Source organism: Vanacampus margaritifer, chromosome 18 (genome assembly GCF_051991255.1).
Source record: "Vanacampus margaritifer isolate UIUO_Vmar chromosome 18, RoL_Vmar_1.0, whole genome shotgun sequence".
NCBI lineage: Eukaryota > Metazoa > Chordata > Actinopteri > Syngnathiformes > Syngnathidae > Vanacampus > Vanacampus margaritifer.
The window spans coordinates 13363774-13377431 of record NC_135449.1 but is presented as its reverse complement, the minus strand read 5'-3'; the positions used below and the strand labels follow the sequence as shown (position 1 = coordinate 13377431).

Sequence of the window (13658 nt, the reverse complement as noted above, 5' to 3'; positions counted from 1 at the left end):
CTCTTCACACTCTCTTCCCTTCCTGCGCTACTGACTCCCGTCTTTACGATCCCATCAGACACAGCCGGCACAGATGCTTTACTGGTGAGGGAGCTCATATATGCGTGTGTTTTTGTGTGTACATGTTTGTGAGAGATGGAGTGAAGTTGGTAAGGGACAACTGCCTGCTGTGGCCATGTGACTATTGCCTCATTTCTGGTTAATACACTGAGAGCCAAGTTCAATAAAGGGCCCAAATCACAATATTTTCGTCAGTGTCATGAACTAAATTCATCCATCCTCATGCGTGGACTGCTTTGATGTGTGTGGAGAACAAATCAGTCTTTTGCACCTCAAACACCAATGGAGTGTTCTGCTACGCCTAACGAATTCTGTTTTTTGTAAACCTTTAACAAAATCAATGAATGACTTGCTTTGTTTTCAGATTCAGTCATTTTACTCTTTCTACATTCATTTAAATTAATGATTAAGTTTCCTTTTAAAACTGAATGTATTTGGAGCAATAATGCTGCAAAAAAAGTTGTTATGGCTGTGTTTTGGGTTGGGACATACAGTACACTGAAAAAAAGGGTCTGTGCCAGTCTGTGACCTGCCAAACTAAGAGTGGCTAATAGAGGACCTTAACAACTGCATAGCAACTGACAACATCATCATAAGGGAAATAGTAACTACATAGCAACTACAAAATAAGAGTGACTAGACAAAATGTCAATGACAAACACATCATCATCATCCTCACCACCACCACAATGGACTTAGCAACTTCATTGCAACTGACAACAAATTCATAACAACACAATGACCCCATGACCCAACCCAAAACACAGTCACATACACTGAAAAAGAGTCTGTTGGATTTACAAAGTATGGACATTAGTTACATGCATTAAAATCATGTTTCACCAACATGAATATGATTTTATTTTGAGCAATAATGACGTTAGTGTCCCTTATGGTGATGTTATATTTGTCACCTGTATTTTGTCTAGTTACTCTAATTTTGTAGATGCTATGCAGTTGCTATATCCCTTATGATGATGATGAAAATGTATTCAGTTGCTATGCAGTTTCTAACTCTTAGTTTGTCTAGTCACTCTTATTCTGTCATATTGTTTAGTCACTCCTATTTTTAAGTCACTATGCAGTTGCTATATCCCTTATGATGATGATGATGTTGTCAGTTGCTATGCAGTTTCTAACACTCTTAGTTTGTCTAGTCACTCTTATTTTGTCACATTGTTTAGTCACTATTATTTTGAAGTCACTATGCAGTTGCCTTGTCACTTATGATGTTGTCAGTTGCTATGCAGTTGCTAAGGTCCTGTATTTGCCAGTCTTAGATTGTCTAGTCACTCTTATTTTGTAATAAAGGCCGTTATTCTGTCATATAGAATTGTGCATTGCCATAGTGAGAGTTACTGAATTACACTTTGTCAGTACGTGGAGGTTTCTCTCTTCCATGCAATTTGTGTTCAAGGTTGCTCCCATGCATCCAGCCCTGCTCTCTCAATCAAGGTTTCTCAGTCAAGGTTTCTCCGTCAAGTGTTTTTTCCAAGGCTGTCAGTTGTTACTTTGTATTTTTGTATATCATGAATGTCTGTTCTCCCAACTCATGCATCTTGTCTGCGTTTGGGTCCTAACTCCGCACCTCACGTAACAAAAGTTTGCTCATACACTCGCTAAATAGCAAATAAGAATATGAACACTAACCCATGAATAATTTGACAGAATACTAATTATTAATTAGATTTGTGAATTATGTTCCATTTACAGTATATTCCTTATTCATCAATCTTGGAAGTTGTTTGAAGTCTATTGACAACGTCTGCAGAAAAGCAGCAGACTGGGTCCTGCTAAGTTTCCCGTGGAACCGATAATCATAAATAATATGTCGGGGATGAGTAGACATTCATCAGGAGGTCGCTAACTCACAAAATGCCAATTCGACGATTTGCTTGCCGCATTTAAAAATGCACTGGAAAGCCAAAACATTTAAATCTGTGATTTGTGCAGACTGATCAAGCAAGTTTAAACAAAAGCCTTCTGGGGTGATTGAGGCATAAATATATATATTTTTTGTAACACTCTTCCATTTGTTCATTACATGGAAGACAAATTTCACATGTGGCATCATTGCTTAGTATGTGCATGATGTAAACAGACAGGAAACGATACATATTGAGTGAAAAAAATGTCCCCCCCCCCCCCCCTAAAGCAATTCAGAAGCAATGTTATACCTCCTGCCTCTGGCAGCTAGCCAACAGTCAATTGGCTCCAACGCCCATTTTGCAATGGGTGCCATAGCTCTTTCTCCACACACCCACTATACATCACTTCCTGCTGCATTCACATTCAGTAATAGATCAGTCTGTGTCTTCACTCTTAGCCTGCCTTCCGTTATGCATCACTTAATGCTGAGCTTTTTTTTCTTTCTTTTTTTTCTCCAGTTTTACCTTATTTGGACTTAAATCCCATTAAATCAGCTTGGAGCCAGGTCTCTTAGGGCCAAATGGTTATGCCATTTATGTTATAAATTCCATATGTAAGATTTTTGCTCAAAATGGAATTTGCTGAAGGCTCCTGCGCTTAATGTATATGAGGGAAATGACTAATCGAAACAATAACAAGTTGGGGAATTGGGTGGAATTAAAACTAACACATTAGGAGCGGAGTTACAGACTAATTTGGTGAGAACACACAGAAAGATTGGAAATAAAGATTCCCAATGTTGACAACTGCCCCCTACCCCACCCCCACCCCCACCAATGAAAAATAAGTTCCCGAATAAATACATTGAATCCATTCACCAACTACTGCATTTCCACCTTGACATATAGTGTGTTTCTTCTTATATTTATAGATTTTGTTTGCTGTTGCTTTTATGTTTGTTTGTTTTTTGCTGGGGAGGGAAAGGGGGCGTGACTCCCTCCTTTCTAGTAGGGAGTGAAGCGACTGCACCCTCCTCTGTAAAGGCTAGCCTGCAACATCAAAGATGAAAAAAAAAAAGAAGCTCCAATCAGTATCCAATGTCCACCCTTGATTTTTTTATATTGTACAAGTTAACTTCTTTCTTTTGTGCAAACAAATCAATCTTCCCTTTTTCTTTCCGCATTGCCTCCTTAAAAAAGTCTGTAGGTACCGTTCATGTATTTTAGTATTTAAATCCATCAGTCCATTTTCTGAACCTCACATTATTTTTTATACTGATTATATTTCAAAGTTTTGATGCCATTTTTAATGTAAATCATTTAAATTTTCTGTGCTTTAAAAAAAAAAAGCAGTTTTAATTCAAGTTCAACAAACCAATTGACGGATTAACACTATGCACCGTATTTTCCAGACTATAAATCCCACAATTTTTCACAGTTTGGCTGATCCTGATTTATACTCAGATGCAACTTGTATATATTAAAATTAGAGCTCAAACTCGCACCCAAAATCTCCAGTCCCCAGTCATCTTGGCAGGAGCCAACAACTTCCAATTGATTTTGAAATGTTCACTTCAAATTACTGAAGTTTTTTTGTTAAATTTAAAACGGCTAATCTAATCTAGAATCCCGCATTGTGGTCAAAAGTAGAATCGTGGTCGGTTATTTTTGGTGATGTAAATAGTAAATCCTTGTTATGGCGGATACTGGATGCTAAACTATCCAGCTAGCTAGGGAGACGGGCCCTTTGTTTCTTGCCATGAGTGGAGGCAGCAAACTAACGACATACGCCACATATTAGTTGCCATGACTACTAATTCATCTATTTTTTCAGAAGCGGAAGTTACCATCATCACAATTAGGGAATAGGGATTTTGTGTGCGAGTAGGATCTCTACTGTTCTTGGTCACGTTTTTAATATAATAAATCCCCCCCCCCCCAAATTCTACTTATTATTCAGTGTCTTATTTATGTTTTTTTAATCTTCTTCCTGATGCATTTTTTGACTGAAGCGACTTACAGTCCGAAAAGTACGGTACTTGTCTTGTAAACTTTGCCCAATATTTATTGACCTACATAAGGTTTACATCTGTACTTTGCAACAAAATTAATAAATACAAATCTATTAAAATTGTATTAAGACTATGTAAGGTAGTCATAAAAGAGCTGTTCTACACTAAATTACATAGTCGGCTGCAACAAGCAGAGGCTCTGTTGATTCACTCTCATCTAGTTGGCCGAACAAGAACAATAACTTGACATTCACTGAGAGACGTTGAGCTACATGTACAAGAATTCCGCAATGGCACAACTCCTCCAGGCAGCTCAAGACAAAAACACTGGATTCTAAACAGCAACTATCAATGAGAGATTCTTCCAGGCAATTAACAGACATATCAAAAATAAAAAAAACACTTAAGTGATTGATTGAGCGTTAAGTTTACTCTTAGTTAATCAAGGAAATTACTGGTTGTCAAAAAATAAATAAAATGCTCATCCTGAATCGGGATTCACATGAGACCTGTTGAAAAATCTATGTATTTTTTAAAAATATATTTGAAAGTAATACAGGCCAAAATAAAAGTGTGAATTACATGTTTTTCCTTTAGCCAGGAATCAGCTATTATTATTTTAAAAATTTGGGGCGCTAACTAGCGAACCAATAGGCTTCCCGTTCTGTCTCCCTCTGTTGGTCATCGCTATTTTGTGTGTATTTACATACTTGGCCAATAAATCAGATTCTGATTCATCACCAACAGTATCTTACCATAATCAATTATTAATATTATATCATTATTTCCTAGCTTATATTTCAAATTTTAATTGAACGTTGTGACTGACTTTGGGAGGCTCAGTTACTTTTGAAGATTAGAATATTACCGTGTATGATATATTTCCCCACTTAAAATCACTTACGTGGGAGGATGTGGCAAAAGGGAGGAGTGATTTGAAGAAAAAAAGAGATGAAAGTTTAAAGTAATAAGGAGGAAAACACAGGCCACTGTTTTAATTAAGTAAATGAAGAGGAAATAATGGTTGTAATTAATGAAGGCTTTTAGCTAGCAGCTGCACTATAGGGGAGGAAGGGAGGTGTGCATGGGGGACACATGGGGGAGGTGTGGCGGGATCGTGATTGCCATCACCACACACATGTCAGCACTGCAGCATTAATCTGCATAGGATTTTTTTCTTTTTTTTGTGGAACCCAACATGCTGCATCAAGCAGAAACTATGCTGCAGTCCTTACGGGTACCAAGAAGGGTACCTAAATTAGGGCAAGGAATCATTTGGTAACGCAAACTTGAGTCAAAAAGTGGATGTTACACATCCCATAAAGAGACTGTAGAAGCCTTTGATTTCTTCCAGCCAATCAGCAAATAAAGATAATGATAAATTGAAAAATGTTTAGTTAAATATAACAATGAAATTAACAAAGATAAAAAAATATAAATATAGAAATTGTTATAATTAAATGTACTTAAGAAGCACAAAAATCTCATTAGGGTTCAAATGTATCAAAGTTTAATGAGTGTCCTATAAAAGGTTGACTGTACCTTTGCTTCTATGCTTCCTTCTTCTATCTTTTTTTTGTCTTTAAATCTCACAGCATATGCATCAAGTAGATGGCTGTAACACACTGGAAGAAGGCTTTACCTAGACCCATGTAGAAAAAGGAACAATAAAAAGCAGTACTTGTGGTTTTCCTCCGTCCTCTGAGATATATTTTTTATCGTTTTAATCAAAAAATTGTTTTCATCTTTGATGTTAGCTGCAAAGCTAGCTAAAAACAAACATTAACGTTTGACTCCCCTTGCAAAAATGATCATGTGTGGAGGAATTCCAAGTCTCAGCTAAATTTCAAGCAAAAAAAGCTTCAGGCCAATATATGCGATTGGGGAGTTAAAGAATACAGCAACTTCCCTTTTTCATTTACTGAAGTGGCAATGATTCACATTCAACATTAAAATTTGGTCACATAGAGGGAAAACACATTTCGCAGGCATGACAATTTAGCAGGAGCCTAAGGGCGTATGTTATGTTCCTGGATGATTAAGCAAAGATATCCGTATATATACACATTAACGTCCATGTATTCAGGTGGAGTGTTGTGTTATTTCAAAACAACAGTACAAACTGATGCTTTATAACACATAATACAGGCATAATGTTCAAACAGCCAGACCAAGTAAGAGGAAACACACTCACCATGGTGCCCACGGTATATGTGGCTGCAGGACCGATCGTATGGTGATATGGGTCTGCTGTTGCATAGACTCTGCCATAACTGTAAGGGGGGAAAAAACAGGCAACGTAAACAGTAGCTTGTTTGTTAGTCCTTGCACCCTCTTCCTTTTATTTGGCCATTCCATCTTCTGAAAGTGCGCCGGGGAAAATTTAAACTCAGGAATCCTTCGGTCTTTGATATGTGTCTGTATATTCCCTTGAGGTGCACAAAGCTAACGCCATATGGCAGGATTGTTATACTTGGCCCTGAGCATCAGATATTTCTATGATGGAGTATTGCCCTTGGTTTAGGGTGTGCCAATTACTTTGTGGTAATTTAATTAAACACTTGAAAACAAAAAGAATTATACAGTCAATTCTGTAGAGTAAATTTGACTCTATTTAGAGCGGACCAAATAGACTCCTTTTTAGAGTAATATTTACACTTGGAAGAGAGTAAAATGAATTGAAAATAAATAAAATAAAAGTCACTCAAGGGTTGAGGAACAAACTCACGACCTTCATCTTGGTAGACAGCCAAAAACAATGTTTTTGGTCTCTTGGTTATAAGTAAACAGTAGGAGGGGCATAGCTCAGGTGGTAGTTTGGCAGTCTCCAAAGCTGAAGGTTGTGAGTTTGTTACTCAACCCTTGAGTGACTTTTTTTTTTTTTTTAATTTTCAATTCATTTTACTCTCTTCCAAGTGTAAATATTACTCTAAAACTGAGTCTATTTGGTCCCGCTCTAAATAGAGTCAAATTTGAGGGGTGTCGTAAAGCTCAAGAAGGAGTCCTATCAGGTCTTTTTGGTTTATGGGGCTCCGGAAGTAGCTGTTGGGTACTGGCAGGCCAAGCAGAATGCACCCTTTGCGGAATGCTAAGACAAAAACATGGAAGAGGGGCGGCATGGCTCAGTGGTAGTCGTCGTCTTCCAGCCGTGAGGTTGTGGGTTCGATCCTCAGCACTTGTGACCATATCAAAGTGTCCTTGAGCAAGACATTGAACCCCGATTCACTCCCAGTCGATCTGCCACTGCCTTGCATGGCAGCAGCCGACAACTGGTGTATGAATGTGTGTGTGAATGGGAGGCATTGTAGAGAGCTTTGGGCACAATGATGTAGATAAAGCACTATATTAAAAAAAACAGTCCAGAAATTTGGTGTATTCGTGGAGAACGACTTCTGGATGGTTTCAAGGAAATTCCAGCCTTGGGGAAGGCATTCCCCTTGGGAAGTCCTATAGGAGGTTTTCCTGGGAGCATAGAATACTGGACTCTTTGATATGGACTGCTTCAATCTTGTAAATTGCCGGCAGTAAGTCTGATACGTTTCCAGGGAGGGTTGCCATGATTGCTCCAGCATCTGCAGTGATGCTGAGGGTTGTGACCAAAAGTGGCCGAAATTAGTTTCCTCTGCAGCGAGTCTGGGCTGTCCCTTAGTGATAAGCCATGCAGCTTGGTCATCCAGGAGGAGCCGAGAGTAGAGCTGCTGCTCCTCTGCACCAATAGGAGCTAGATGCAGTGGGTCGAGTTTCTTGTACAATGGCTCCTGGACACCTCCCTGATGAGGCGCTCCAGGCACATTCCACTAGGACAGTGGTGTCAAAGTCTGGTCCTCGAGGCCTTGAGTCCTGCAAAATCCTGCATGTTTTAGAGGTTTCCCACGTTCAACACAGCTGATTCATGTTTAAGATCAGCAGCAAGCTCTGCAGGAGCCTGATAATGATCCTTATCATTGAACCAGGTGTGTTGGAGTGGAGAAACCTTAAAAACATGCTGGACCCTCGAGGACCAGACTTTGACACCTGTGCACTAGGAGGAGGCCCTGGGGACAACCCAGGACACAGTGGAGAGTCTATGTCTCTGGCTGGCACATTTCACCTGTTTGTGAATTAGACGCTTGCTCCATTTTTACCAGAAAAAGCAAAAGCCACACAAACGCTTAGTGGATTTGGCCCTAAGTGGGTAGACTGATTTTTAATGCTAAACAAAATCTGTTTTAATACAACGACTAAACATTTGGAAAGCTATTGCTTTCAGATTTAGAGTCCCCATACTGTGAACATACTCCCTGCTGGAAACTAATGGCTTGATGGAGGTTTTTGCTAAGGAGGCAGTACATTCTGACATTATGACTTGCTCAACAAACATAAAACTGTATGGGATCTTTGGAATGATACAAATCAAAGAGGCAATTTTATCAGCTGGGAGAGCGTTAATTGTTTCCCTCTTTCTCCATCTCGAACTACAAATTGTGAACTAGTGGATGTTAACTCTGATTAGGTAGCGCAAGATAATGGATAGGGAAGCGCCTGCTAATGACAATAAGCACGGGATGCGCGGCATTATGGCTCGTCGATTTTAACTGTGGTCCAAAGGAGAGATCTATAACCATTTACCCGTCTCACTCACGCTAAGGAATGGCCAAAGGGATAAAAATGGATAAAGAGCCACAAGAGTTTTCAACAATAGACCCCTTACGAGTTTCTTTGTCTTATAAGGGCCTTCAAACTTTGATAATGGACCTAGAGTTTTAAGCTAAACTTAATGAAGTTAAAAATTATTACTGTGCTGGGTCAGAAAAGCAGGTGGGTAAAAGTTGCTATCAAACAAGTGAATTTCTTTCATTTCAATAGAAAATATATATTAACTCATTTGCTCCCAAAAATTTATAAATTTGTTCTATTTTAAATATTACCATGCTCCCAAAGACATATATATATATATATATATATATATATATTTTTTTATTTTTTTTATTTTTATTTTTTTTTGCTAGAGCATGCAGAAGGCTTTTATGCAGCCTCTAAACTGAAGAGAATGCTTGAAGCAATGGTAGTTATTACAAAAACGGCCAACAGGTGGCAGCAGAGTATAAGAGATCAACCAGGGCCATGTTGCAAAAAGCTCTTTCCCCCACTGTTATATAAACTGATTTGTGAATATTGATAAAACTTAGCTATATTCTAATGCTAATTGCTGCAAAACGGAAACAGATGGAAATACACTTTTTGTTCCTGGTGAAAGAAGATACTCTAATCTTTTTTATAGGAATAGAACACAATATTGTGTGGGCCATACAAAATCAGTCAAAATCCAATAAAACAGCCGGGAGCGAAGGGAGTTGCTTCAGTGAAAATGGCTGGGAGTGAATGAGTTAAGTATTGTGTAAACTGTTTTTCTTGCTATCGATTATTAAATTCTGAGACTTCTGTTTTACCGGCCATTTTTCTCCTTACATATTCACAAGTCTACTTATACATGTATTACATGTATACATTCATTTACCCCCACACCTCAATCACGTAGGATGATATCAATCAATAATACTGCATTGTGAGCTACTTTGGGATTCACACTTCACCAAGCAGAACAAAGGACACAAATAGGGAGAGGACAATTCATTTTTCTGGTGGCTACTTCTTCTTCACCTTCTCTAGGTTCCCCCAAGTTGCCAACTCCAAGTACTCCTCTTCATCTGTCTCCCAAGATTTATTTCCAGTCTATTCACTAGCACTGGCTTGGAACTAATCCCCAACCCCAAAGCCCATCTCTTTTCTCATTCCATCCCCTTTTCTCTGATGCTACTAGACTGCTTTATTTGGATTCCTCTTTGCCTCTTTTTCCCTCTTGTTTGTTTGCTAAATTTAAAAAGAAGCAAAAAATATGTCTGGAGGACAAAGATAAGAGGTTGCGTGGGTAAACTAGGTTTTGTTAAACTCGGTATATAAGTGAGACACCTACAGACAAAAAGAAAGCGCAATGGGGAGGAAGCAGGGAGAGTGTTTGCAAATAATGGTTGTTTTAATCAATAAGGAATTGAAATGAGTTTTTGAAACCCCCTTTGAAAATGCTTTAAACAATTTGTGAACAGTCTTTCATGTCAGTCATAACTCACACATAAAATCAATGTTTCGCCCCGGCTGATGAAATAGGGTGAACGTCGCCAAATATGCAACGTCAATAAATCTGCTCATAAATCAAAGAAAACATCCTCTTCAGCAGCTCATCTGCAAGTTGTTGTAAGTTATGAATGGCAACTAAATAGCTGGCTTCTGTTGAGGTGCCCTTGAGCAAGAGCTGAGATGGCTCAGATGAGAAGTTGAAAGAGTCTTTCGGGGGTGGTAGGTGAGTATGCCCAGCCAGGGTCAAAACAAAGCATTAATCATGGAAGACAAAACTGCTTGCGTTCTACTCTTAGCAGGTTTTTGCACATCTTTTGTGAGTGCTAATAATTAGGTGTGTCAGGCGATTACATTTTTTATCGTAATTAATCGCATATCTTCAATAGTTAACGAGTTTTTATACTCTTTGTTAACATAAAAGTGGAAAACAATGTAAAACTAAAAAATATGGCTGCATCTTTTGGTCATTCATACAGTAATTTCAAAATAATTTATAAAATTGAGTAAAAGTTAAAATGGGATATTGATTTGTGTTGACGTCATTTATCTGCCACTAGATGGCATCACTGCATTTGTAAGACATTGGTGACAGCTCAGTGCATTTTTATTTTCATATTAAGAGCTATCTAATTGTTAACATGAAGTAACTTGTTAATTTCTGCACATTTTAAAATAGTAAAATACAACATGACCCCACAAATATATGCATTCTATTATTAAATCTATTAGTGTTAAATTTTGATGTGGGCATGTCTGCTGCGTTGCGACTGGAATCCCCCCAGTACAGGCTTTCCAAGTAAGGGGCAGTTATTAATCGCACATAAAAAATAAAATAAATAAATCAATCAAAATTATTATTATTTAAAAAAAATAACTAAATAAATGAAAAATTAACTCAAAATTAACACACAAATTTTGACAGCCCTAGTGATAATGCTAAATTAATATCTTGCTTAAAGTGTGTGAGCATGCTTGTTTACATTTTATTTATTTATTGGAACGGGATAAAAATAATTTGAGGGTCAGCCTTAAATATAAAGTATAAAACTTTGGTTTGCGCACAATCTGGAGCGGAAAAGTACAAAGAAAGTCTCCCAGCCCATCCCATCTAGTCTATTTAAGAGCCCTTTTATCCGACAATAAATAAAACTGCCTCCCACCCTCTGACCCATCTCCTCTCAATTCCACCTCAGTGCTTAGACTTTCCTGTAAATCAAGAGCCCGTGAAAATAGAATATAAGAGAAAAGAGAGGGGCGATACACAAGCGTCATGGAGAATAAACAATCTGGGAATGACAAAGAGGAAACATGTAAGTGGAGAAAATGAAAGGAAAGCAAATTAGTCCAGTGGGGGGAGATGCGCCCTCTCACCTGCAGTATATTTCTCCTTCACTTTCTTTGTACTATAAATCTTTGGAGACCGCCACTCACTTCTCACCTCTATTGTACCTTACATTATCAGAGGTCTACAGCCTCCTACTGCAAACATTTCTTATCTGCCCTGACATGCGCTATCTCTCGAGGATAGTTCACAGAGCATACTTGACACACACACACACAGACACAGGTGCACACACCTGCGCGCATACACAAAAACAACTATCTGTTGGTATAACTCAAGTTTTCACATATCTCAAAGCTATTTGGTGAGTGTAAAACTCTGTTTTATATTCCTATATGATTAATCCCCTCACAACCTGCACCCTGACTCCAAAAGATAACGCAAGAGGAATTATTATGTCCCATCAAGATGATCAACAAATAGTCTTCATTAATACTAAATAACATTGGTTAGCAACAAAAAAGCAATATTATGTATCTAATACAATTTGATCTAATCTATTTAATATTTTAAAATTTAGAATTGTTTTAAACTTGAATTTTAAAAATACATTTAATGTGTCTCGACTTACGAACAATTCAATTTAGCAACAGCCTCAGAATCCATTGTGTTCGTAAATTGAGGACTACCTGACAATTTCATTTTTAATAACAAATTTATGCTACTTATTAAGTCCTCAATGAACATTCATATACATTGTGTCATTATCCAAGACTTCCAACACAATTAACACAATAAGCACCAGCTAAGCTTGTGATCACAAGTCAGTCAACAAACATCAACAGCTAGCATAGCACTAGCTAGCAACATATTTCTGGCTTGACAAATGCAGTTTCGCTACTTTTGTAAATCTATTGTAGTTTACATTGCTACTTTTCTCTAGTGGGTAGTTTTAATGTCGTGAAGCTACATTTAATGTAGACTTAGAGATGAGCTAACTTTATTTTCTAAGTAGCTTGCTTGTGACTAGTAAAAATATGTTCCTTTAAAATAGTAATTCCTTTGTTTTGCAATAAGCTTTGGTCAAATTGGGTTTTATTGGGTCTTACTGATCAACAGTTAGAATTAAGCATAAAAAAAAAACACTAATGAAGAAAACAGAATATCTAATCTCATTACATGTCATTAGATTTTGATTGTGTATTGATTATTATAAATGGTGTATATAAGAGTTTTTGAATACTACTAATTCAATGTGAACCACTAAAAATGCATAATTCTACAGGACCATAAACGAAAAACGGAGAATGACATACCTGTCACTATATGCAGCTGCAGCAGTAGCAGTTGGCTGGGCATATCTGTAAGATGCATATCCACCCTGAAAGAAAGAGACCGTTTTATTAAAGCGTGACACATGTATGGATACGATAAAACAAGTAGTAATTTCAATCATTTGATTCAATATGTCAGATATTTTTTAGACATCTTCATTTACGATTATTACAAACAAAAGCAAAAACAAAGATTACAGATATACTTACATATATTTCTGCCCCATAAAATCCATCCTGGTAGACCACACTGCTAACAAAAAACAAACAAAAAAACATAAAGCTTTTAATTTTAAATACGATTTTAAAGAAAATATATTGTACAGTACTTGGTTTTCTATTTTAGGAGTGCAGTATCAAATCACTCTTAATTCTTTTTCGAAAGGCATAAAAACTCACTTTACGACACCTTGAAGAGCTGTCGAGGTTGGCTGAATTGGCCAGACTTGATAAGGTAATTACTTTGCAACGCTGATAATCATGATGTTAAAAAGGGGGTTATGAAATTAAGAATTTTCCATAAAGTCACTTTTAAATGTCTCCAACTTAGTCCAAGTGGGCTCACGTCTTTTTCTGCAAGTGTACATGGACATGGACTAACTATACTTATGTATAGTGCTGATATCGAGTTGGAAAATTTTATAGATATATATACAGTATGTATATATATATATATATATATATATATATATATATATATATACACACACACACACACACACAAACGTGCACACCGCCACTAGCTCTTGCTCTGACTGAGGTGGGCCTGTTGGAGTGTGCCGGGCAGGTCATAGCAGTTCATTCACAGCTGAATAAAGAGTGACACATTAGAAAAAAGAGAGACAAATTTGGCCATTCTGGAATCAAAGAGCAATTTTCCGCTCTATTAGAAAGTGGCCTTTTTGTTTTCCACTCACCATTCTCCCATTACTGCATGTGTGCAGTGTAAATGTGTGTGCGTGCATGTGTTTGTTTGCACGTTTGAATT

General features: G+C 37.5%; 1 protein-coding gene across 5 annotated transcripts in view; it reads right to left on the bottom strand.

Moving 5' to 3' along the window:
- Nucleotides 1-13658, bottom strand: part of rbfox3a (RNA binding fox-1 homolog 3a) — a 245591-nt gene that overhangs the window by 19417 nt on the left and 212516 nt on the right. For 2 of the 5 annotated variants that reach the window (XM_077550720.1, XM_077550724.1), the window contains 4 exons: nucleotides 12881-12920; nucleotides 12653-12717; nucleotides 6135-6213; nucleotides 2790-2978 (listed from right to left, as the gene is read on the bottom strand). In XM_077550720.1, coding sequence (XP_077406846.1) covers nucleotides 2934-2978; nucleotides 6135-6213; nucleotides 12653-12717; nucleotides 12881-12920 — 229 coding nt within the window. In that variant the 3' untranslated portion in view covers nucleotides 2790-2933. Of the gene's footprint in view, nucleotides 1-2789; nucleotides 2979-5486; nucleotides 5583-6134; nucleotides 6214-12652; nucleotides 12718-12880; nucleotides 12924-13658 lie in introns of those variants that run through there. The other 3 variants (XM_077550719.1, XM_077550722.1, XM_077550723.1) reach the window with 3 other exon arrangements.